Source organism: Trichechus manatus, unplaced genomic scaffold (genome assembly GCF_000243295.1).
Source record: "Trichechus manatus latirostris isolate Lorelei unplaced genomic scaffold, TriManLat1.0 scaffold00021, whole genome shotgun sequence".
In the NCBI taxonomy this organism is placed as follows: domain Eukaryota; kingdom Metazoa; phylum Chordata; class Mammalia; order Sirenia; family Trichechidae; genus Trichechus; species Trichechus manatus.
Genome location: NW_004443957.1, coordinates 10,261,817 through 10,287,984, shown reverse-complemented (window position 1 = coordinate 10,287,984; position 26,168 = coordinate 10,261,817). Strand labels below are relative to the sequence as shown.

At 40.4% G+C, this 26,168-nt stretch overlaps 1 protein-coding gene across 2 annotated transcripts in view; it reads right to left on the bottom strand.

Annotated features, from left to right (window-relative positions):
- The window catches only part of KLHL20 (kelch like family member 20), a 69,025-nt gene extending 50,672 nt beyond the window's left edge, over nt 1-18,353 (bottom strand). The window contains exons 1-2 of one of the 2 annotated variants that reach the window (XR_002823481.1): nt 18,165-18,353; nt 17,369-17,432 (exon numbers count right to left, since the gene is read on the bottom strand). Coding sequence is in view for 1 of the 2 variants with exons in the window: in XM_004372825.2 (XP_004372882.1) it covers nt 17,369-17,391 (23 nt within the window). In the remaining variant the exon portion in view is untranslated. The remainder of the gene's footprint in view (nt 1-17,368; nt 17,433-18,164) is intronic. The other variant, XM_004372825.2, reaches the window with a different exon arrangement.
- Nucleotides 18,354-26,168: the final 7,815 nt, after the last annotated feature.

The window sequence follows — 26,168 nt, the reverse complement described above, 5'->3', positions numbered from 1 at the left end:
TCACCTAATTACAGTGTAGGTAAGCTAATTTCTACGTATCTACTTTTTTCTTTTTAAAAGTATACCATAGCAAAAAAACAAAAAAACCTGCTGTTATTCTTTCATTAGTATAGACTCTGGCTTACAATAATGGGTAATTTCTATACTTTTATGAACTATCTTGTTTGCAACCTTAGAAAGTAATTTCCTTAAATGTGGCCATTGTCTAAAGTTCTACCCTCAGATCTCTGTTCTCTATACACATCCTTGGGGAAGTTCATCTGATCCCATGGCTCTCATCATCCATAGGTGAATGGCAAATGTATTCTTATCTCCTACCTGGATAACTATTGAATTTAGATCCATTTGAATGTCCCACCATAACTCAAACTCAATATAATTCACTGATATATGTAAAAAACCGATTCCTAGATTTGCTTTTCTACCTGTCGCCCATGCGTCTCTCCCACAGTCTTCCTCAGATGAATAAAAGGCAATTTTATTCTTCCACTTGCTTAGGTCAAAAGCCTTGGAGCCCCTTCCCTTCCACACACCCTCAAACCCAATCCATCAGCAAATCCTGTCATTCTACCTCCAAATGATACAGTTAATCCAACTATTCCTCTACATCTACACCAGCACCACTCTAATCCAGGCTATCATCATCTCTTTCTTACCTGGATTATGGCAACAGCTTCCTAACTGGTCTTCTTGCTTCCATCTTTGTCAATTTATATTCTTTTCTCCATACAATAACTAAAGTGATCTTTTAGAAAAGTAAGATTATGTTACTCCTACATTCAAAATCCTCTAAATACTCACAGAAAAAAGTAAACCTTAACTAAGTTTTACCAAGTTCTACATGGCTCTTCCCTGGCTAACTCTCTGAATTCATCTGTTCTCCAGCCACACATACTTCCGGGCTGTTTCTGGAAGATGCCAAGGCTTCTTTTGGTTCAGAATCATTATTATTCTTCTTGAAAGGTTCTTTCCTCAAATATCTGCACAGCTCACTTCCTCATTTCTTTCAGATTTCTATTCAAGTGTCAACTTATCAGACCACTCTATAGGAAATAGTATCTTACGACCACCACTCTATTCCTATTTCCTTTACCTTGTTTTAATTTTCTTCATAAAAATGTCACCTCTTGATATAATAAATTCACTTTCTCCCCCAGCAAGACTCTAAGTTTGATGAGAACAAAAGCTTTAGTTGCCTTTTGCTCACTGCTGTGCCCTAACGCCTGGATCCAGTGCTCATTAAATAGCTGTTAAATGAATTAAACTTCTCTTTCTGCCAAAATAAACTATATTCTTCAAACTTTCCTGTCTAGTTGTCTTGAAAGCGTACCAGGTTTGTAGCCAGCTCCCAAAAAGAACAAAAAACAAAACAAACCCGCTGCCGTAGAGTCGATTCTGATCCATAGAGACCCTACAGGACAGAGTAGAATTGTCTCATAGGGTTTCCAAGGAGCGGCTGGTGGATTTGAACTGTCGACCTTTTGGTTAGCAGCTGTAGCTCTTAACCACTGCGCCACCAGGGCCAGCCAAACACAGATTCAAGCTGTAGCTCCATCATTTACTAGGTATAACCTTGGGCAAATTACTTAACCTCCCTAATTCTCAAGTTCATCATTTGTAATTTGGGGATAATTACACTTACCTCACAAGTAGTGACAGTGTTGGGATTTGTTTGACTGCAGGTCCTCTGACTCTAAATTCTGTGCTTTATTATCCCCCAAACTGTCTTGCACAATTGGACAGAATATTTGAAAATGGGAATTACCCTAGCAATATGGTCTCTGTGGTATTCTTAGATCAGAGATAAAGCAACAACGCTGCCATATGGCTGGACTATGCCATGAGAATAATGAGAGGGAACATCGGTAGGGTGAGACTTAAAGGAGTACCTCATTTAGATATTCTGAGCTGTATTAATTCTAGTTATTAATTCTATACAGTAGCTATTCTGGTGGTGTAGTGGTAAAAGCGCTCAGCTGTTAACCACAAGGTCGGTGGTTCGAACCCCCCAGCAGCTTGGCAGAAGAAAGACGTGGCAGTCTGCTTCCGTAATGATTTACAGCCTTGGAAACCCTATGGAGCAGTTCTACTCTGTCCCATAGGGTTGCTGTCAGTCAGAACCAACTCGATGGCCACGGATTAGGTTTTTTGTTTCTGCAAATGTGTACGTGCTTGAAAAATCTAAGCCCATGGCCTCCATATTCTCATCATGTCCAAAGGGTCCAACTGGCAGAAAAGTATATTATTTCTGGGCACCTTGGAAGAGAAATTAATAAGGGCCCTAGAAACAGACTGTGTTCACATCTTGCCACAATATATATTAACAGCTTTGTTCAGAGTCTAATGGAATAAACACTCTAAAATCTTGTGGGGGCGGGAGAGGGGTTGAACTGTACATTAACAGACATGCATTTCAAAAAGGTACAAGATGCCAATAGGTTTTTTTTCCCTACTTCTGTTAATGTAAAGTTTATGGGGGAAGGGAGGCACTTCAGTATCAAACACCTCCAGAGCCAGGTACAGACAGTAAATGAATGAAACTAGAGAGTGGAAAGAGGGCAACTGCTATTTTGCTCTAGGAGGGAATGCCAAGATTTTTTGATTTTTCAAGAAAGGCTAGAAATCTTCTGATTTTCCATTGCTGTAAATTAATTCAAAATAATTCTTAAACACATGTAACCACATTAAAATATCTGTGAACCTAACAATGGGTTACCAGTTTGTGCTCTCTCCTCTAGGGACTCAGAGAATTAATTTTAGATACAAACTTGAAGAGATGAATTCCAGTGCTCCCCAGGAAAAGCAGAATCCTAGGAAACATTTTAATTAAAGGCTTGGGGGAGCAAGTTTTCTTGTCCAAGTAAAATGTATCTAGAGACACAAACAAACAAACAAACAAAAACCCGCTGCCACTGAGTTGATTTCAACTCACAGCGAATCTACAGGACAGGGCAGAACTGCCCCATAGGGTTTCCAAGGCTGTAATCTTTATAGAAGCAAACTGCCACATCTTTCTTTCACAGAGCAGCTGGTGGGTTTGAACTGTTGACCTTCTGGTTAGCAGCAAGTGCTTAACCACTGTGCCACCAAGGCTCTTAGAAAAACTAAGGGATCTCAAAGTATTTGCTTTTTCAATCCATGGATTTCTATGCCAATACTGACCTAATGACATCATAAACGTACAGAAGAAAGAAACTGAGCTCAAATAACATTTTTAATTACCTTCATTCGCAAAGCTAACCTAAATGCATTTTAAGGTTGAAGAAAGCAAAAGAAAAGATTATTCCGGACTCTATCCACAGTTAACAAATAAGGAGAACAAATAGAGCATTTTACTTCTCCCATGAAACGACTTTGGCTATTCTGGGAAAGAATCAGTCTTTCTAAAATCAACAGGGTATAAAATCTGCTAATATTAACTTTAGCAGATTCTGTATTCTTTTAATTTCAGGATAAATTCTAGTAATAGCATATTTTACCATCAAGTATCCCAAACTTTAACATAACCCTGATTTTGTTCCTCCATCCAACCATGCACTTCAGGGAAAAGTGACCATATCCCCAAGCTTTGAAGATGGACCCTTAACCCTCATAAATCAATTAGCTGATGGCATTCCTGTACCTAAGCTGGTCATCAAACTGAAGGAATAAATTTACATTCTATGATTACGGGAGAGTTTCTTCTGCTGGGTGTTAAAAACGAAGACTGTAGTATTGGTAGTGGTGGTAGGGGGAGGGCAGATGAGTATTAGGTTAGGATGAAGCTGACATAGCAGGAGCTACAGTGGAGAAACAGAAAGAACCTGGGTCCAATATGATATTATTGAGCCACTGAATCAACCAACCCTGGAGCCCAACCACCCTCTGGGCTTCCTGTCATGAAAATAAAAAAAATTCTATATTGATTAAGCGATTGAGTCAAGACCTTATGTTATTTTTGGCCCAAAACATTCTGATACTAAAAATAGTGGTTTCAATGTAAGACAGTAAAATTAGTCACATGTTCTAAGTTTACTAACCAACTGGAATATAGAAAGTTACTCTTGCTTTGACCTGGTCAGCTACTCCTGTCTATAGTGGTTCTCCCTCCGTTATCATCAAATTTTCTAAATATAGTATTGAGAGATTAGAACGGTGGTTTGAATTTGTGCCTTTTCTTCAACTGAAGTAAAAATGTGGGACGAAGACTAGAAGACTGTTTCTTCATTGCCCTGTCGCCCAACTCGTATCAGGCTGTTACAGTGTTTACAAATATTGGGTTTCTCTGATACTAGCATGAGTTGGAATCAACTCGACAGCAACTAACAACAACAAGGGACACCAGCCACAAAGGTGTGCTTGATAAAAATGTAGATTCTTAAGAGGGTTTAGAGAAACAGAATCTTTGGGGGTATGGCTCCAGCATCTGCATTTCACAAGCAGGTAATTTATTATTTTGTCGTTGTTGAGAATATACACAGCAAAACATCTACCAGTTCAACCGTTTCTACATGTACAATTCAGTGACATTGATTTCATTCGAGCTGTGCAGCCAACCATTCTCATCCTCCTTTTCTGAGTTATTCCTCCCTAATCAACATAAACTCACTGCCCCCTAAAGTTCCTGTCAAATCTTTCAAGTTGCTCTTATCAATTTGATCCCATATATACAGTTCTTAAAAGAGCATAATGCTCAAGGCAGACATTTTTTACTAGTTAAGTTAAACTACTGTTCAGTTTTAAGAAGACTTCAGAGGATACTTTTGGTTTAAGTTTTAAAGATTATCTCAGGGCAATAGATTCAGGGGTTTATCCAGCCTCCATGGCTCCAGAAAGTCTGGTGTCCATGAGAATTTTAAATTCTGTTCTGTATTTTCCCCCTTTTGATCAGGATTCTTCTATAGAATCTTTGATCAAAATGTTCAGTAATGGTAGCCAGGTACCATCCAGTTCTTCTGCTCTCATGGCAAAAGAGGCAGTTGTTCGTGGAGGCAATTAGCCACACATTCCATATCCTCCTCCTATTCCTGACTCTCCATCTTCCTCTGTTGCTCCAGGTGAATAGAGACCAATTGCAATGGCTTGGATGGCCAATAAGCAGGTAATTTTAACACACACTCAATTTTGATAATTATTGGCCGAGATCAATCCATATAAAATTATCTTTTCCAGTGAAAGTTGGTCTTTACAAAAAGAATAGGCTGACCTATGTTGAAGAGATATACAGTGTGGAAAAAGCAATGATCTAAAATGAAGCTGTAAGGAAAAACAAAAATGCAAGAGCAAAGTCATCGTCAGACTTATAAAATTAAATAAGAGGGATTCACATTTATCAAAACATTAATAAATCTGAAAGTTCTGTAAAGCAGGTTTCAGGTATTATATATGGAATCAGTTCAGAGAACTGTAATTGCTACATTTGAATCTCTACATAAAATGGCAAGGAAAAAAAATACCCTGCTATTAAAAATTTCAATTACTGCTGTTCTTCCACATTCTGGGAAAGGGCAGCATTTATTTCAGAGACAGTGCTTTTTAAGAAAACACCTATTTAGGCCTTTTAATCATAAAAGGCAAGATGAAGAGAAGTGTTTTGTTTGCAGTATTTTTTGTTCTGTTTTTAAACTGAATATTAGTATCTTTAGGAAGGCATGTACTCTCAGTTCAGCACAGTTCCTACCACCCTCTTTCTTATGTGAAACTATGTCACACATTTATATGAACTAAAGATGAATGAGGTGTTTTTTTGTTTTTTGTTTTTTTTAACCTCTGTTCTAGAGCTATCAGGATTGTAACAAAGAGAACTAAACTGCTCAGGACAATAAAGTATCATTAATTTGGAAGGAAGAAAGTTTTAGGGGGAGAAAGGAAGAATGATAAGAGAAGAGAAAGGAAAGGGCAACTGACTGATTCAAAATGGTGGCAAGTTGTAATCTAAGAAGAAAGACAGTCTGAGAAAATCTCAAGTGATTGAAGAACTTTATGACCTCCTCCATTACCCTCAAACTTTCAGTAGAAACCTGAGGTATTCAACAGCCTTGAGGTTATGGTGGTTGGGGAAAATATAGAAGTGGCAGCAGCAATAAAGGTGAGGAAAAAGACAGTGAGTACGGAGTATTTCTAGAAAGAATATTGACTGTAAAAGGAAGAAGAGACATACAGTATGATGTCTGTTTGCTTAAAGAAGAGAATAACTGGAAAGTGACTGTACACTGATACAAAGAACCAGAAGAAAGGAAAAGTTTAAAAATATAAATGAACAGGGAGAGGATAAATGATGGAGCAAGATCCGTGAAGACGGAGTGGATGGAACCAAAATACAGATGAAATGAATCTCAGACAAGAGGAAGGAGAGCTCACCATAGGAGATCAGAGGAAGGGAATGTGAGGCGGGGGGATAAGTGGAAACAGGTCCATTTATTTTGGGGTAAGGAGGCATCAGGAAGTGGAGAAGTTCATACCTGATGGCCTCTATCTTTTTCTGTGTGGGGTGGAAAGGGTAGACAGGTCATTTGCTGCCAACGAGAGGAGCGGTGACAGGATCATGAGAAGAATGAGAAAGGCTGTGAAAAGGCTACTGTGGGGATTGAGTGAGCACTGACTAAGGGACTCACAGAAACATTATTAGAAAACACTATGGGCCCAAATGATATTAAAGACCCTGAATATAGTAGAATGAATTCCCTGTGACTGGTTTTATCCTGCAGGACTCAACAGCTCAGACGTGGAATTAGAGAATATAAATGCTGGGATTAATCTAGAGTTGGGAAATGCCACGGACAAACTAGGGAGTTGAGTGATGGCAAGAAAATGGTTGAAGTGGTTAAGGAAGTGAATTGGGTTAAAACAAAGATGGCGAAGGCATGCTGATTTTGACTAGGTCAAAGAACAGATGTAGTGAACATTCAAGAGGTTAGAATCAGAGAACAAGTTATTAGGGCTTATGATTTGAGAGAGTTTTTCTGAGTGTTAGCAAGAGCGAATTATTGAAATGAGTGAAGGTGAAAGTTACAGGAGTTGAAGAGAAGGAAATGTAGGTTAGGTAAATGGATAGGTCATTCCCATAAATACTAATATCTTCTAAAATTAGGGTTAGGAGAATAATCAAATCATGTGCATATAAAAGGCATAAACCAAAGAACAAATCAAATATATTAAATATACTATATACTAAATGTTTAGCAAAGGAATGTTACAATTATTCAGTGCTAACCTAAGTCAATTAACATTTCCACCCACCCAAAACGTGAGTCAACTTCAAATTTCAGAGCTATCAGGTCATACACTCCCCAGATCTCCTACCACAAAAGTAAACAGTCTTAATTGAGGGAGCAGTCATAGTTGTAAGTGGCTAAGATATTTTGAAATAAAGCACAATAAAAAGTTTACAAAACAGAATCTAAGGCTAATCAAATTTTATTTCTAAGTCCAAAGACCTGCAGAATCTTTCCTTAGTTTGGAATTTGCTCCCTATCTAAATGAATGCCTCTCTGTTTATATTTCAGAAATTTTGTTTGATTTGGAAATTAACAGCCTGCCTTTAAAAGATTCAGCTGAATCACTTATAGTCTAAAACACACCTGAATAAAGACGGAGCTAGAGATTTGACCATAAAAAGCCTCAAAACAGAAATAACTTTACATTTCAAAGTGCCTGTTCTACTTACTAGAAGGGCACCCACTATGCACTACATTCTATACCTGATTCCGTATCAGAATGCCAGGCTGTTAATCCTTTTAAAGTCTGAAAACAGATTGCAAATGTTTCAGCCCCAAGACATCTGTTGTTGTTATGTGCCATTGAATCAGTTCTGACTCATAGCAACCCTATAGGACAGAGGAGAACTGCCCCCATAAGGTTTCCAAGGAGCGGCTGGTGGATTTGAACTGCTGACCTTTTGGTTAGCAGCCCAAGCTCTTAACCACTGCGCCACCAGGGCTCCTGCTTATTGGATAAAAGGAGTGTCAGCACTTGATGTCTTGGCCCAGCAATCAAGAATGAAGGAGAAAGGGTAAAATGGTCATGCAAGAAGGAACGCTTATCTACCATATGTCAGGAAAGCAAGTCATCCTAGAATATCACTCAGCAACTTCCGCTGACATCTCACTGGAATAACTGGGTTACCGAGCCATTCCAAAATACAAGGAAGATGAAGAAATGAAGCACAGTATTTGCTATGGCTGCTAACCAAAAGGTCGGCAGTTCAAATCCACCAGGTGCTCCTTGGAAACCCTATGGGGCAGTTCTACTCTGTCCTGTATAGTCCCCATGAGTGGGAATCAACTCGACGGCAACGGGCATAGTAGAGGGAGAAAAGGAAGAAGTGTTCAGCGAGCCAACCTCCAATGTACGTCGCACTAGGGAGAAGTCAAATCAAGCAGGTATATCTTACACTACTTTTTAAAGCATACATTTTAGACTAACTGGAATAAAGAGAAATTCCTACAGATATAAGATCTGAATTAAATTTGTCTTTTGAAGTTGAACTCACAGAGCAGCTCATCTGATCTTCACTGTCAATGAAAAATTATCAATAGAAACTCTAGATACAATTAAATAAACCAAGACCTAAAGCACCTATGAACTTCTTACTCATTTCAGAACCTTCACAGGGTCTTCCTCTTAGACCTCACCTTAAACCGCCTGGCACTCCCTAAGGTCTGGCCCTTGGCATTCTCCTTTTGTTTTACCCTCATTTACACCCATAGCATCAAGAACCCTCTGTGTACTGATGACTCACAATTTTTTACATTATTTCCAGCCCAAACTACTTTTCTGTCCCAGACCCATACTTCAATTACCTGCTGGCTAGCTCCACCTGGCTGTTTCCTAGACATAATATTCTTAAAGTATATGAGACAGAATCTATTCTTGGCTTCCTGAAACCTGTTCCTCTTCCTACATTTTTTATTTTATCATGGCAACACCCAGTTTCCCGAGCATGAAATCTTTGGAGTCATTTATATTATTACTTTTTCCTCACTCCACACTGACCAAATTCTTTTGATTTTATTACTCAACAAACTCTCAATTCCATCCCCTTCTCTCAATTCCCTCTGCCACAGATCTACTTCAGGTCCTCACCGTCTCTCATCCGAACTACCACAACTCCTTTAGTTTCTTTGCCGTTGTTTTGTCCATCTTTCCCGTTTATCCTCTATTTTCCAAATAAATAGCCCAAAGAACAAATCTGATCTATATAACATTGCCCACTGGCTCTTAAATACCTAAAGGATAAAGTCCAAATTCTTTCCCCTAGTACCAGCCTAATTTTCCATGATGTCTTTTTTTTTTTTAAAAGGTTCTCCTTCTTCCCCTGCATACCTGATACTTCAGACCAGTTCACTTGTGCCACGTACTTTCAGGTTCTGGTGTGTGTCTGTGTGTGTGTGTTTTGGAACAAGCAGTTTCCTGTTTATGGTGTCCTTAATTAACTTAATTCGTTTTCTTTTCAGAATAAGAAATGCCATGATGAGATCAAATATCACCATCTCTGTGAAGCTTTCCTTATCTCCACACAGCAGAGGCTCCCTCCTCTGTGTTTACGTCTCTATTAAAGTTCTTTTCGTGTTGTATTAGTGTCTGTTTTCATCACTTCATCTGTATACATTCAATACAGTGCTAGGCATAGACAGCTACTATGTAAATGCTTGGTGAGTGAAAAAACCAATTCCTAATAAAATCATCAGTGTCCTATTTATATATTTAAGGAAAGATGGAAGAAGAACATTAGAGCATGCTTTAGTATCACTAAATGAAGCAAATTATTAAAATTAATATTTGGGGAAACAGAAACATTTTTGATGAGTTTGCAGACTGGTACAACATCTAAGGAGAGAAACTACATGTACATGATGTAAAATTTAAAAAATACAATAGAAGTTTCTTATGCATTCTTTCAGAGGCACTGTAATGCATATATATACAAGCACATATAGAATATCAATATCTACCAAAATGGTTTAAAATGTACATACTCTTTGGGCAATTCTACATCCAAGAATTTATTCTACACATTTGGACAAATAACTGGCTACAAAGATATCTGTTGCAAAATTGTCTGTAACAGCAAAACATTTGAAATAACTTAAATGTCCCTCAAAAGGGACTGGTTAACTAGCGACACCTACAGACAATGGAATACTATGTGTGATGGTTAAGACTGTGTGTCAACTTGGCTGGTCCACGATTCTCAATGTTTATATGTGATCACTCCCATGATTCAATCTGCTGTGAGTAGCCAATCAGTTGAAAGGGAGTTTCTTTGGGGGTGGGGCCTGCATCTGAATATAAGCAGATGCTCTGGCTTTTTGCCTGCTCTGGATCCTGTGGCTGCCTCCTGTTCATCTGACCTCCAGTTATCTGCCAATTTTGGGATTCGTCAATCTGCACAGTCTGTGAGTGGAGCCCTGCTCTCCAACCTGCCAATCTTGGGTTCGCCAGCCCCTGCAGCTATGTAAATCAGGAGAAGCCTTGTGGTTTTGCCTGTCAACCTTGGGATTCATCAATCTTCACAGCCCATGAGCAAAAGCCTTGCTGTCCGACCTGCAAATCTTGAGTTCACCAGCCCCTGTGGCTACATCAATCGGGAGAAATCTCTATCCTAATCCACAGACTTGGGACGTTCCAGCCTCTACAATCGTGTGAGCTGTTTCTTTGATATAAACCTCTCTCTATATATATTTATACGCTTCACTGGTTTTGCTTCTCTAGAGAACCCAGCCTAAGACACTACGTAACCACTAAAAAGAATAAATGGGTCTATATGTATTTGTCACAATCTACAAGATAATTTGTGAAGTGAAAAAAGAAAGATTAAGAATGTGCATGATATGTGGACATCAGTGTTTTTTAAAAAATGGAGATATACCATGTATGTTTTGTCTTAGGCCAGGTTTTCTAGAGGAGTAAAACCACGAAACCTATATACACACACACATACATATATGTGTATATATATATATATAGAGAGAGAGAGAGAGAGAGAGAGATTGACTTATTTCAAGGAAACATCTGACGTAGTTGTGGAGGCTAGCAAGTCCCAAATCCATGGGTCAGGCGTCAGAGTGGAGGCTTCTCCTAATTAACGTGGTTGTGGGAGCTGGCAAATCCCCAGATTAGCAGGTCAGGCAGCAGGCTGATGACTCACATTCCAAGAACCGGAGGTCAGAGGATGATGAGTCAGATGCAGGATCTAGAGAGGGCAAGCTTTGCCAGAACATCCACATATACTGAATGCAGGCCATACCTCCAAGAAAACTCCAGTTGCATCAGATCACAAAATGGAGAATAATTACATAATACTGAGAACCACGGCTGAGCCCAGCTGACACATAACATTAACCATCACAGTCCACCCTTTGTCAATTTGGCACCTGTACATATCTCCTTAAACCATACATAATCTCTAAATAAAGACAATTATAAAATCATACTTCTACCTAACATGATACAACTCACATGTGTACAAGCAAAAATGCACTAGCCCCATTTATATCTTATATTTTATAATAAGTAATGGAATAAGGGAGGGAAGAAAACAAAGATATTTGCTACACACACTCACTCGCTCATACACATAACAAAACAAAGAAGAAATACTAAAAACAATTACAGTCCTCATTTCTGCAACTGGTCATGTGGTTGTAGCTGGTATTCAGAACCACCTTCTTCCACTACCCATTCCGTATTCCCTTTGCCCACAGCAAGCATCTCAGCTGGTGGTTCTTTGCCTGGTGGGGTGGCCCAAACCTTTGCTCCTGAAGGGTCTGGGCCATTAGTAGTCATGTCAGAATTGGGTTGCTGTAGTTGTCCATTGACTTTAATCACAGGGCATGGTAATACTAAGAGACACCCTAAGGGATCTCCTGCATTCCAGACATACTCTTCTTTGCCTCCATTATGTAATATCAATCTGAATTCCTCTTGATAATTGGGATTAATCACATCAGCCAATATGGTAACTCCTTTCTTTGCCTCTTGATCCAGAGGCATAAGGAGCCCAAAGTGGCCAGGTGGCATTCTTAGCTTCCAGTTCAATGCAATCAGTGATGTGTCTCCAGGTGAGAAAATTCTTCCCTTCTGTGCCTCCTTTTGTTGTAGGAAGGGCCAGATATAACAACTCATCCTTCACTTTAGAAGGAATATCTTGACATACCCCACACCACTGCACCTCACGAAATTTCACTGAGATGGAAGGTGCCTAAATTTTGTCAGATTAATTTCTCACTCTCTCACATGCAAATGTCTTACCAGTAAGTCTAGAGTCATTGATACTTCTTCCTAACTAGGTCCAATCAGCATAATGTCATCAGTGAGAATGGACCAATGTGATATCTCATGGAGCGAAAGGCAATCAAGGTCCCTGCGGACTAAATTATGACACAGGGCAGGAGAGCTGATATACTGCTGAGGTAGGACAGTGAAGGTGTATTGCTGGCCTTGCCAGCTAAAGGCAAACTGCTTCTGGTGGTCCTTTGTAACTGCAATCAAGAAAAAAGGCACTGACCAGATCAATAGCTGCATACTAGGTACCAGCAGATGTATTAATTTGCTCAAGCAATGAAACCACATGTGGAACAGCAGCTGCAACTGGAGTCACCACCTGGTTAAATTTATGATAATCCATCGTGATTCTCCAAGATCTATCTGCTTTTTGCACAGGCCAAACAGCAAAGTTGAATGGGGATGTGGTGCGAATCACAACCCCTGCATCCGTCAAGTTCTTGATGGTGGCAGTCATCTCTGCAATCCCTCCAGGAATGTGGTATTACTTTTGAGTTACTATTTTCCTAGGTAGGGGCAGTACTAATGGCTTCCACTTGGCTTTAACTACCATAATAGCCCTTACTCCGTATGTCAGAGATCCAGTGTGGGGGTTCTGCCAGTTGCTGAGTATATCTATTCCAATTATGCATTCTGGAATTGGAAGGATCACTAAAGAATGGGTTTGGGGACACACTGGACCCACTGTGAGATGGACCTGAGCTAAGACTCCATTAATAACCTGACCTCCATATGCCCCTACTCTGACTAGTGGGCCACAGTAACATTCTGGGTCTCCTAGAATTAGTGTCAGTTCAGAGCCAGTGTCCAGCAATGCCTGAAAAGTCTGATTATTTCTTTTTTCCCTATCAACAGTCACTCTTGTAAAAGGCCGTAGATTCCTTTGGGGAGGCTGGGAGAAAGAGTAACAGTATAAATTTTGGCAGTGTAGTGGGGTCCTTTCTCAAGGGACTTGGCCTCTCCTTCATTGAAGGAGTTGTGGGTCTGTAAACTGGCTGAAATCTGGGAATTGACTAAGGGGCTGTGATTCTCTATTCTGGCATTTCAAGTTAAACTGTCATTCACTTGACCTAGAATTCTTCTTGTACAGGTCAAGAAAATATTTAGTAGATTTCCCATCTATTTCACTCCTATGAACATTCAGCAATGTCTTACAAGGCATCTGCCTCAGGTGATGCCCCAGGCAATGAATGTCTCAGACAAAGACTCTCCAGGCCCAGCTGGGTTAACCTCATCAGACTGGGGTGGAAGGGATAATGGTTTTACTGGGGAGGGTGGCTTAGCAGACAAAGATGGAGTAATATCTTCAGACAGAAAAGGGTTGGTTCTATTGGCAGGAACAATTCAACAGAATTTAGCGGCTCAATGTCCCCAGCTTCCTGGTTATCTGCCAATATGTCCCCTTCCCAGTTCCAGGATCCTATTTCTCCCAATCAATGCCCTCATTTTAACTTCAGACCCCATCAGAGGTTGGGAATTCAGCTGGCACTGTAATTCAGCCACTCTTACAATTAGACTCTGAGTTTGGTTTTCAACAATAATCAGCTCTGTTACTACAAGAAATAAAGCTTCTTTAAGGGCACAAGTGGCAACTTTCAGGTCTCGTATGCAGTGCTTCAGCTATGACTCTGACAGAGCTTTGAGTTCATCCCTTTCTTTCACCACTTTGTCTAGCAAAAGCAGGACCAACCAATCAGCCTCCCTATACTTCTCACTCTGCCAAAATTATAGAAAAGTATCAAATATACAGTCACCCAGAGCCTCCTCTCTAACAAACATTTGATCCATCGGTGGTGATATTTTGCATATTTCTACTGCCACCTCAAGCCATGGGATTAGCAGTGCTCTCTTTACTACTGGAGGCAGAGTCGTCGGTGCTTTTAAGACTAGCCAGACCTGAGAACCAATTCAGAAAATTTATCCTTATGATTTTGTTCCTCGAGAGCCATTTTTGGTACCAAATATCTTAGGCTGGGTTCTCTAGAGGATCAAAACCAGTGAAGTCTATATAGAGAGAGATTTACTTAAAGGAAATGGCTCACACAGTTGTGGAGGTTGGCAAGTCTCAAATCCGTGGGTCAAACGCTGGGCTGGAGGCCTCTCCTGTGGTTGCAGGGGCTGATGAACCCAAAATTGGCAGGTGGGATGGCAAGCTGCTGGCTCACGGGGCTACGGAAACTGGTGAACCCCAAAATCTGCAGGGCAGGTAGCAGGCTGCTGGCTCATATCCCACGAACCAGAGGTCAAAGGATGACGAGTTGGATGCAGGACTGAGAGATGGTGAGCTTTTCCAGAACATCCATAAACACTGAATGCAGGCCATACTCCCAAGGAAACTCCCCTTTCAACTGACTGGCTGCTCACATCTGATCACAAACTGGAGGATGATTACATAATAATTACCAAAACACTAAGAATCATGGCCTAGCCAAGCTGACACATAACTTTAACCATCACATGCTTGTATACACATTACAGTACCTTTCAAAGAATGCAGAAGAACCTGTTTGCAGTGATTGCCTCTGGAGACAACTGGGGACTGGGGTCAGCATTGAGAGGCTAACTTTTTGTTGAATACCTTATTGTATTTTAAAAATTTTACATCATGTACATGTAATAGCTAGTTAAAGAAATACATGAATGTAATGAAGCTATACTAATAAAATGCTAATAAATTTCATAATACTTTATAATTAAGCATTAGGATATCTTTAACAATAATTTTCAATCTTTTCTTCTTCACAGATTGTTTTTGCAGGGGAGAAATCTGCAGATCAACTGTTCAGTCATTAAACAAGCACAGTAATCATCAGGTGGTAGAGATGCAAAAATACAGAAGGCATATGAGACTCAAAAGAACTCACAATCTAGCTGGGAGAATGAACACGTATTAAAAAAATTTCAATAGAAAGAGTTACTTCTCAAAGTTTCTCCTATAGCAACTGAGTACAAACTCAACATTATTTTCTAGAGACTTGTCTTCTGGGTCGAAGCAGTAAGAATGACAGACTAAAAAGGAAAAGGTAGCAAAATGTGACCATGACTTAATATAGGCAGCAGATAAAAGTCAGACCACAGAACAACGGGCAGGCCAGGCTTTGGCCAAGTGATGGTGATGAAGAAAGTTGTAACTTAATGGCACTAGAACTCTCTAATACAATTCGAATAACTGGTAGTATTATGCAATAAAGCAAGAAAAAAAGAGTATGTATGAGTGATTAAGTGAGTATCTCATACAGAAATTACTGATAAAACAAAAACATTCCCATGCTCTGCCTTCCCTTTTTTAAAAATAAGCTCTTGTTTTAGCAGTTATCTAAGATACGATATTTATGGCAGCTGAGGATGAGTAGCAATCAGTGGCTTTTGCAATCATGTTAAAAGCTGAAGTGATGAAGCATTTAATATACATGTTGTTAATGTTGTCAAGTTAGAGAGAAACCCTGGTGGTGCAGTGCTTAAAGTGCTCAGCTGCCAACTGAAAGGTCAGTGAGTTGAACCTACCAGCTGCTCCATGAGAGAAAGATGTGGCAGTCTGCTTCTGTGAAGATTTACAGCCTTGGAAACTCTATGGTGCAGTTCTACTCTGTACTATAGGGTAGCTATGAGTTGGAATTGACTTAACAGCAATAGGTTTGGTTTTGTTATAGAGTAAGGTATAAGTAAGATAATGACATTTGCCACATTCATACATCTTTTCATTTGGAGATCTTGAAGCATTTGCAAGCATTCACTAATGCCCAATATCCTGGTAAAATACACTAGAGAAGTAAACTGGGGCACAGAGAAGATGAATAGCTCAAAGAAAAACCCAAACCTGTGGCTGTCGAGTTGGTTCTGATTCACAGCAACCCTATAGGACAGAGGAGAATTGCCTCATAGGGTTTCTTAGGCTGTAAATCTTTACAGAGGCAGACTGCCGCATCTTTCTCCCATGGAGCAGCTGGTGGGTTCGAACTACCAACGCTTCAGTTAGCAGCTGAACACCTTAACCAGTGCACCACTAGGGTTCCTTGAATAGCTCAGGGTCAACCAATAAATCAATAACAGATTTGGAAAAAGATATACTTTCTGGTTCTTGCTCCATCATGAAATGTTTCTTCTCTTAAAAACGAATCTCAAAAGGATTTCTGTTTAATCTTTGATGTCAAATACCAAATGATTAAATACAGTTCAATAAATAGAAACAGAGTTTTAAAAATGACGGCTTGCTTTAAGGTTGTAGGATCTGAAAAGAAAGAAACAAAACTGGACTGATTTCATTTCAATAAGGATTCTAGTCTCACTTGTTAGAACAGAGGGAGAAAAAAAAAATAAACCAAACCAAACCCATTGCCGTTCAGTTGATTCCAACTCATAGTGACCCTACAAGACAGAGTAGAACTGCCCCATAGGGTTTCCAAGGCTGTAAATCTTTATGGGAGCAGACTGCCACAGCTTTCTCCCGTGGATCAACTGGTGGGTTCAAACCACTGACCTTTTGGTTAGCAGCTGAGTGCTGTACCACCAGGGCTCTTGGAGGGAGAAAAAGCATTACTAAATTCTAGTGCTGGGAAGGGCCTATAATAGTCTATATTTTCTCATCCATTGTTTCAATTTTCTATGGACTAAGTTATGCCCAATATCTTTTTAATCCTTGAACAATCTGCCCTGCAATGCAGCTATTTTAATTAACAGAACAAACGTATTATTGAACATCAATGAAATAACCAAAACCATAATCAGACATGCAACACAGTGTATTATAAATAATTATTACTTTTATAGGGCAAAAGAACCCTCTACATTCTATAGGAAATTAAAGACTATTATAAACCTATACTGTAGCCTAGTACAGTTAACGATTATCACAAAACATTACCACATAAAAAGATTTAAACATTAAAAACTGCATAAAAGTCAGCACTTTCTAGAAATTTAAGTTCCATGTTTACTCTATTAAAAAGCTATTAATTCCTTTTTTATTTATTTTAGAACAAGAATCATTAGTTACAAGCAGAATTTAATAAAAATAACCTTCCCCCTCCCTTTTTAATGAAGCATTCTATTATTACATGTTTAATTTCTGCCAGTGGAACCGAAGATTTTCATCTTAAATGCCTACCTGCGCATTGGCTTTCCTTCCATGCACCATGAAAAGTACCCTTCACCACACTCTAAAGCCGAACCTAAGACAACAGAAAAGCAGTAACTTAAGAACTACTTCTGATCTTTCCAGTAACAATCTATAATCACTTCACTAATTTCGGTCAATGGTAAAGAATCTTGTATTATACCAAACGCCTTTTACAGACGCAAAATCACAACTGAATCTAGTACCTTTAAGATTATTCTCTATTCTTACTCTGAATGCTAAAATAATTACATGTGAAGGTAAGGGAAAGTACGCTAAATAGTCTGGAATGCGAGATTAGTCTTGTCTCCCTTCAAAATGTGCTTGGAAACATTTAACTTTGACCTATCTATCAAACATTTCTACAGAGCATTCACCAGGTACCCACAGCGGTACTAACATGATAGATCGGATAGGTCACCCACTTGGCAGGATCTCGCCAGGTCTCAAGGGTTAAATGGGACGCACCATAGCTCCTTCCTTGCCCCAAATTCCAACCACTGCCGGGGGAAGCTATCAAGGGTGCAGAACCCCAGCGCCCCCAAGCATGACAGCCCACCGCCTCTCCAGGATCTGGGGCAGGGCTGTCAGCCAGCGAAAGCGCAGTCTGGTGCCCCGCGAGGCCGGGCCCCGGCGCCCCAACAGCTCCTTCTTGGCAACGACTGATGGGCAACGGGCGAAGCACGGCCCTGTCCCCACTGGGCAGCTCGGGAACTTGGGACCACAGATTTGTAAAGCGAGCCTCTGGGCGCTGTCTGCGATGCCCTGCTCAAGGCAGTTCACTTACCGGCTCTAACACTTCCTTCTCTGCCACAACCTTCTCTGCCTCTTCTTCCATCCGCCGCCTCCTCCTCAGCCAGCGGTAGTGCGAGCAGGATGCCGCTCTTTGGCGCTATTTCCTCTCCGCCGCCCCCTGCCAGCAGCAGGAAGTGGTCCTATACCTAAACCGTTCCCCCTGAAACTCACATATTCCGCCAAGAAGTTCCAGTGCGATATCGGAAGTAGTTGTGCACTTTGCTGGGCATTTGGGTAACGTCTGGGTTTTTACCGGTCCTCGTTACTGGTATCCAGTGGGTTATCACTTTACGAGGTAATCGCTGAGCTGGCAGTATTTGGATACTGATCCTGCCTGCGTTCTTTTTTGTTTTCCCCAGCTGAAGACGATAGAAAGGTGGGAGTAATTATGGAAAGCTAGGAATTTTTATTTATTTGTAGCTGCTGGGTCTCCTGTGGTGCCCTCGTGGACTGAATGATTGACGCATGGGCCCCTGCTATGTACAAGGTGCTGAAGATACACAGACAAATGAGAGACTGCTCTGACCTTCCCGGTTTCTCCCAGTACAGCTTTCAAGACACCATGGTTTTATCCAGGACTTTAAAGCTATGTCATCTTGCTCTTTCACTTAGTTTTGCCACCAGACACTTCACCGAACACTTCTGTGTACAAAAAAAACTTTTTCAGTTTGTCCCTAGCGGCAGATTTTTTTATAGTATACCTCCACCTGATCTTTACTATATATTTAGAAAACAAACAAGTGATACAAGTGTGGGGGTGAGAATACAGTTTCAAGAATATCAGTGAAAGACTGTTCCTGGTTTCCTGATATCTAGAGTGGGCATTAACTAGATGGTCCTGAGCTGTTCTCCACGTGGTATTTACAAAGGTTTGTTCAGTTGCTTCTGAAAGAGAAAGACTACCTCTTGTTAATTAGTCTGCAGTGGGAAATGAATGGCCTTTAAATCCAGACACCTATAGGTTCAAATCCTAGTCCGGTGACTGACTAGCTTTGTGATTTTGGTCAAACTTCTCAATCTCTTAATCATTACTTTCCTTTTATGTAAAAGAGAAATAATACTTTCTTGATGAAATTGTTATGAGAAGTAAATTATAAGAATATCATGTTTTGTGTCTGGCACTTAGTAGGCATTCAACAAATGTCAGTTCCTCTGTCCTTCTATCCTCCTTATTTAAATAGGTTCATTTATTAATTGAACGCCTATTGTTTGCCAGATACTGTGCTGGGCTTTGGGAATAGAGTAGGGAGCAAGACAGATAACATCTTGCTCTCAGTAAGTTTATGTTCTAATGAGAATCTATGTGGTCGTGGTGATTGACTTTCCAACATCTTATCCATTATGAATAATTGGTCCAAACCAATCATGTTAATCCCATTTCCATGCAAATAACCCAGTATTGACTAATAACGGGATATCTTTCCTAGCTACTAAGAAAAAGACACAGGAAGAGATAGTCTTTTTTTTCTGTGACCATCGTTGCTTCCGTATGTGACACCTGGAACTGCTGCAATCATTTTAAAACCATGAGAGAGGCAAGAGAATAAAGCAAGACAATAAGGATGGCAGAACAGAGACACTGAAAGAACCTGGGTCCTTAAATGTCATTTTTTTGAACTACTCATTCTCCCTTGCCCAGAGACTTATCTATTGCTAGATTCCTAGTTATGTGAGATACTAAACGTTGTATTTTTAAGTGAGTTGGGGTGTCTTGGAAACCCTGGTGGTATAGTGGTTAAGGGCTATGGCTGCTAACCAAAAGGTCAGCAGTTTGAATCCAGTAGGCGCTCCTTGGAAACTCTATGAGGCAGTTCTGCTCTATCCTATAAGGTTGCTATGAGTCGGAATTGACTCAATGGCAACTTTTTTGTGTGCTTGTGATTTTGGGGTGTCTTAGTTATCTAGTGCTGCTTTAACAGATATACCACGAGTGGGTGGCTTTAATGAACATATATTTTTTTTCTCATAGTTTAGGAGGCTAGAAGTCCAAATTCAGGGCACTGGCTTTAGAGGAAGACTCTCTATCTGCTCTAGGGGAAAATCCTGTCTCAGCTTTGTAGTATGCTTCTTAGTGTTCCTGGTTTCTTGGCGATCGCCATGTGCCATCTGTCTTTTCTCCATTTGAACTTGCTTGTTTCTGTGCCTAATCTGCTTTTTTTAGATCTCAAAAATGGTTAGGTTTAAGACATACCTTACACTGATAAAGGAGCCCTGTGGCACAGCGGTTAAGTGCTCAGCTGCTAACTGAAAGGTCGGCAGTTCTAACTCACCAGCCACTCAGTGGGACAAAGATGTGGCAGTCTGCTTCTGTAAAGATTTACAGCCTTGGAAACCCTATGGGACAGTTCCACTCTGTCCAATAGGGTCATTAATGAGTCTGAGTTGACTCAATGGCAATGGGTTTACACTGATATGGCCTCATTAGCATAACAAAGAAACCCTTATTCCCAAATGGGCTTACATCCACAAGTATGTCGTTGTTAGGTGCCTGCGAGTGGATTCTGATGCATGTTGTGTTGTTGCTAGGTGTCATCAAGTTGGTTCCCACTCATAGCGACCCTGTGTACAACAGAACGAAACACTGCCCAGTCCTGCACCATCTTCACAATTGCTGTTTTGCTTGAGCCCATTGTTGCAGCCACCGTGTCAATCCATCTCATCGAGGATGTTCCTCTTTTTCTCTCACCCTCTACTTTACCAAGCATGATGTCCTAGGAACTGATCCCTCCTGATAACATGTCCAAAGAACGTGAGACGTAATTTCGCCATCCTTGATTCTAAGGAGCATTCTGGTTGTAGTTCTTCCAAGACCGATTTGTTCGTGCTTTTGGCAGTCCAAGGTATATTCAATATTCTCAGTCAACACAACAATTCAAAGGTGTCAATTCTTTTTCTGTCTTCCTTATTCATTGTCCAGCTTTTGCATGCATATGAGACGATTGAAAACACCATAGCTTGGGTCAGGCACACCTTAGTCTTCAAGGTGACATCTTTGCTTTTTAACACTTTAAAGAGGACTTTTGCAGGAGAGTTGCCCAATGCAATGTGTCTTTTGATTTCTTGACTGCTGCTTCCGTGGGTGTTGATTGTGGATCCAAGTAAAATGAAATCCTTGACAACTTCAATATTTTCTGATGTATAGCAACCCCCATATGACAGAATAGAACTGCCCCATAGGGTTTTTTAGGCTGTGATTTTTAGGGGAGCAGACCGCCAGGTCTTTCTCCCATGGAGCCACTGGGTGGGTTTGAACTGCCAACCTTTTGATTGGCAGCTGAACACCTAACCATCGCACCACCAGGGGTTAAGATTTACAACACATGTTTCGGGGGGGATGCAATTCAATCCATAGTGTGGGATTAGAAATGTACTAATTCATATAAAATGATATAAACAATAAACAAGTAAACAAAATAATTTCAGTCAGTAGAAAACTATCTAGGAAGGAGATAAACAGGGTGATGTTATCCAGAGTTAATAGTTGGGGGAGGAGAGGCTACTTTAAATAGCATAGTTAAGGAAGGCCTCTTTGAAGAGGTGGTAGTTGGGTTAAGATCTCAAAGATGAGGAACAATAAGGTGAAAAGTTAGGAGAAGAGTGTTTCAGGCAGAGTGAATAGCAAGGGGAAAGGCCCTGAGACATAAACAAGCTTGTCCAGCTCAAGGAACAGAAAAAAGGGCAGTGTGCCTAGAAAGAGTATGAGATAAGAGATAAGATTAGAGAGATATGCAAGGCAAGATCATATATGCTCTTGCAGGCTATTGTAAAAAGTACAGATTTTATTTAAATTCTGTGGAGAGGCCCTATAGAAATGAAGGCATTTCAGCTCAATTTCAGTTTTAGAACTGATTCCAAATTAAAAATCTTTGAAGATTAGAAGATAAGAAAGAGGAAAATGTGGATGTTTCATATTGACTATAGGGGTGTTCATGTGTGAGAAAGAATACAGATTAATATTTCCAGGAATATTCTTGCTATGGTAGATGGAAAAGGAAGGGTGATTTTATTTCACTAAATAAGGATATTTAATAAAGAAAATTGCGTTAGTGATCTAGTGCTGCTATATCAGAAATGTCACAAGTGGATGGCTTTAACAAAGAGAAACTTATTCTCTCACAGTCCAGGAGGCTAGAAATCCAAATTCAGGCTGCCAGCTCCAGGGGAAGGCATTCTCTATCAGCTCTGAGGGAAGGTCCTTTTCATCAATCTTCCCCTGGTCTAGGAGCTTCCTCAGTGCAGGGACCCTGGGTCCAAAGGACTTACTCCCCTCTTAGTGGCATAAGGTCCCTCTGTCTTTCTGCTCACTTCTCTTTTTCATAGCTCAAAAGAGATTGACTCAGGATACAACCATAATCTTGTAGTTTAGTCCCGCCTCATCCTGCCCCATTAACATCATAGAGGTAGGATTTACAACACATAGGAAAATCACATCAGATGACAAAGTAGTGACAATCACACAATATTGGGAATCATGGCCTACCCAGTTGACATACATTTTGGGGGGATAAGGTTCAATCCATAACATTCCACCCTTTGTCCCCCCAAAATTCATATCCTTGCCACATGTAAAACACATTTACCCCATCAAATCATAGCAAAAGTTTAATTCAACTCCAAGTCCAAAAATCCAAAAATTCCCCTTCATCTGTGAAATCTAGAACACAAGTTATCTACTTCCGAAGTACAATTGTGGAACAGGCACAAGCTAGACATTTCCATTACAAATGGGAGAAATTGGAGGGAAAGAATGGATAACAGGCACCAAGCAAGTCAGTAGAACATGTTACATTAGCTCTCAGGGCTTGAAAATAATCCTTTGTTCTGTGAGACCGCTTAGGCAGTCTCTGGATGTTGGCCACACTCTCCAGATTCTGGGAGGAGGCCCCTTGGCCCTGGGCTTCAGCTCTGCCTTCCAGGACCGCTGGGACGGCAACTCTGCTTCCTCAGCTTCAGGCAACCCCGTTCTCCTAGTGCACCTGAGTGGCGACTCTGTCCCCTCGGTCCCAGCAGGCCCCATTCTTCTGCGCCTTGGGCATGGCAGCCCCGCCTATTCAGCTTTGGACCCCTTATCTGGCCCCATCCCTCTGGCAGTTGTGGAAGGCAGCCCCACACTCTGGAACTGAGGTGGTAAAGATCTGACTCTTTGAAACCTAGGAGGCTGTAGCCCCACTCTTTGAAACCCCAGAGGCCATGGCTCTACCCTTTGAGACCCCAGAGGTCATAACCCTGCCTTTTGAAACTGAGGCAGCTCTGCTTCCTGTGTTGCTTGTCTCTTCAGCTTCTGCTTCCTGGTTCCTTGGCCTCTCAGCCCCTTGGGCCTTGCCTTCCATGTCTGCCCTGCTGGTGCAAGTGTTCCAAAGCTCTTTAGCTCTATTGGTAAGTGCCTGGAGGCACCCCACTCTGCCAGTATAATCTTCGGCCAGAAGGCACTCAGCTCTCCTGCTCCGTGGGTTGGCAAGCCTAGCTCCACCAGTAAGTGCCCAGAAGCACTCCATTCCGCCAGGAAGCCTCCTGCGCAAAGGTACTCAGCTGTCTCTCTTCATAGGTCAGCTCCTGAGCTGTCTCAAGCTGGTCTCCTGGTTCTGCTGTGGCCATTTCTCTGCTGCTGCTCCATCTGCACCATCTTTGGTGTTATAGCTCTCTTCACTTTCTTCTGAGTCCTCATCAGAATTGTCTTTGATGTCCGTAATTCCACCAACAGTCTCTTCAAGGCTATCTAGGCTTTTACTATTATGTACTTTAAAACTCTTCCATCCTCTACTCATTACTCAGTTTCAAAACCACTTCCACAATTTAGGTATCTATTAGAGCAGCACCCCACTCTCCTGTGCCAAATTCTGTCTTAGTTATCTAGTGTCCTTGGTAGAGATTCAGTGATACAATTAATTAATGATCCTTCCCCAACAATGACTGCCTTCCATATCTAATTAGAGTGCATGAGTGGCTTATGAAAGGACAAAATATTGGCACTAAGATGTCTTCAGTTCTACATTCTCATTTGAGAATTTTAGGCAGGTTTCAGGTGCAAAGTAATGAGCCTTAAAACACTGTTGTAGAGTAACCATCCAGACTCTGATTAATATGAAATTGAAAGATTTATTGAAAGTAAAGAGACAGCTCAAGTTGGGAATAGACTGAATTCCATGTGGTGGAACACAGTAATCCAATATGGCAACTCAGCAGTGATGTTTTATAAGGGGAAACAAAGGATATGAAGTACAGTACTTGATTGGTATTTACAAACTTAGATCATTGAAAGATATTACTTGATTTGTAATTACAGGCTTAGATCATTGAAAGACATTACTTGATTGGCAGTACATCATTTTAAGGTGAGACTTCCTGTAGTGGGAACTCGTAAGGCAGGACTTCCTGTTGCAGAGCTCATAATGTGATTGGCTTAAAAGGATATATGTGTCTTTCTTAAATTGGTTACAATGTGGTAACCATAAGGGTATGTCAAGCGGTGGGGGATGTGGGGGGGATTGCAGGGTAGTTAGATCATTATCGCCAGACGTTTCTTGGTTTCATGATTACGTCTGAAAGGAAAATGGCTTTGGCAACAGAACTAGCTACAGAGGAGTTACACTCAAACCTCAGGTCGGCCACTTCAGATCTTCTCTGGTACGTCACATTTTTAAAATTTCCTTACACAGCACACACATAACACAGGAAGAAGTGAGTTGTGAATGGGAGATGGAAATTTTTAGGAGGTCAGTGTGGGTGTATGGTTGATTTTAGGCAGATTTAAGTTAATTCCAAGATTTGCCATTCATTAACTCATATCTTGTGCAATCAACTGACCCACACTGTGCTTGTATAGCCTCCTCAGTAAAATGGAAAAAAAACCATTACAATCTTCTTGGTGCCATGGGAAGTATTAGATAATAATCACCACAACTTCTAAAAAATAAACCGTGTGTATGGCCCTTTACTGACACACTCTAATCTTAAAACAAAAACACTATGAGAGAGAGATTATTATCCCCACACTACAGATGAGGCTGTTGAGGCACAAAAGTGTTAAATGACTTGCTTAAGAGTCCATAGCTAATTAGTTATGTAAAATGTTAAAGTGTTAATGTCTAGGTTTAAAACAAAATCAGTCTAAGGCCACTCCCTACCTATATTAAAATTTAAGATTTTTATCAATATGAATTGTAGGCAAATATGTTACTGTTTAAATGGTTGTGCATGTGACTGTAACACTATGCTCCTTGAAAAACTATAATCTGATCATGTTCCATCCTTGCTTAAAATATAATGCTGATTCTTAGTTATCCACAGGAGAAAATTTGGATTTCTAAATTAAAATTAAGACTTATCAGAACCTTCAAGATGAGTCAGTAACTAATTCAGAGGTTCTAAAACTAGAGTCCATGTGTTGACTTCAGTGTACTATGAACCTGCTGCATTTGAATGCAAAATTGTGTATGTGATTGGCTCTGGAGTCCTATTGCTTTTGTTAAGAAGGTGGCCCAAATTAGTTTAAATGCTCAAATCTGTTTCATTCCTCCTACTGACACTACAGTCATATACAAATAGGTCATTAAATAAGAAAAAACAAAGTGATTTTACAAAATAGGATTATTTTATGGTAAAGGGAGGCAATGTAAAGTTTAATCAACACTGATCATCTAAAAATAGGTGCCATTTAAACTCATCATTAGTGCTTATGAGTTAACAGGAAGTTGAGTCCTGGAGTTTCTCCAGGCCTGTAAAAATGGAGACTGTTTAGTTTATTTCAGATTTTAGAGCCATTCCCAGATAATCTTAGTGAAGAAATTGAAGATTAGAAGACAAGGAGACTTCAAAACATGCTGTGAACATATCACTGAGAAGAAACATATTAAACTCCTTTAGAGGAGTTCCAATCGGATACTGGGTTCTCAAAACTACAGATTCAGCATAAGAGTAAAATTCTCTGTTAAGGATGGTTATAGATTTGAATTTTTCATAAAGTCATGATACATCTGATTATAGCCTGAGTGAGGGC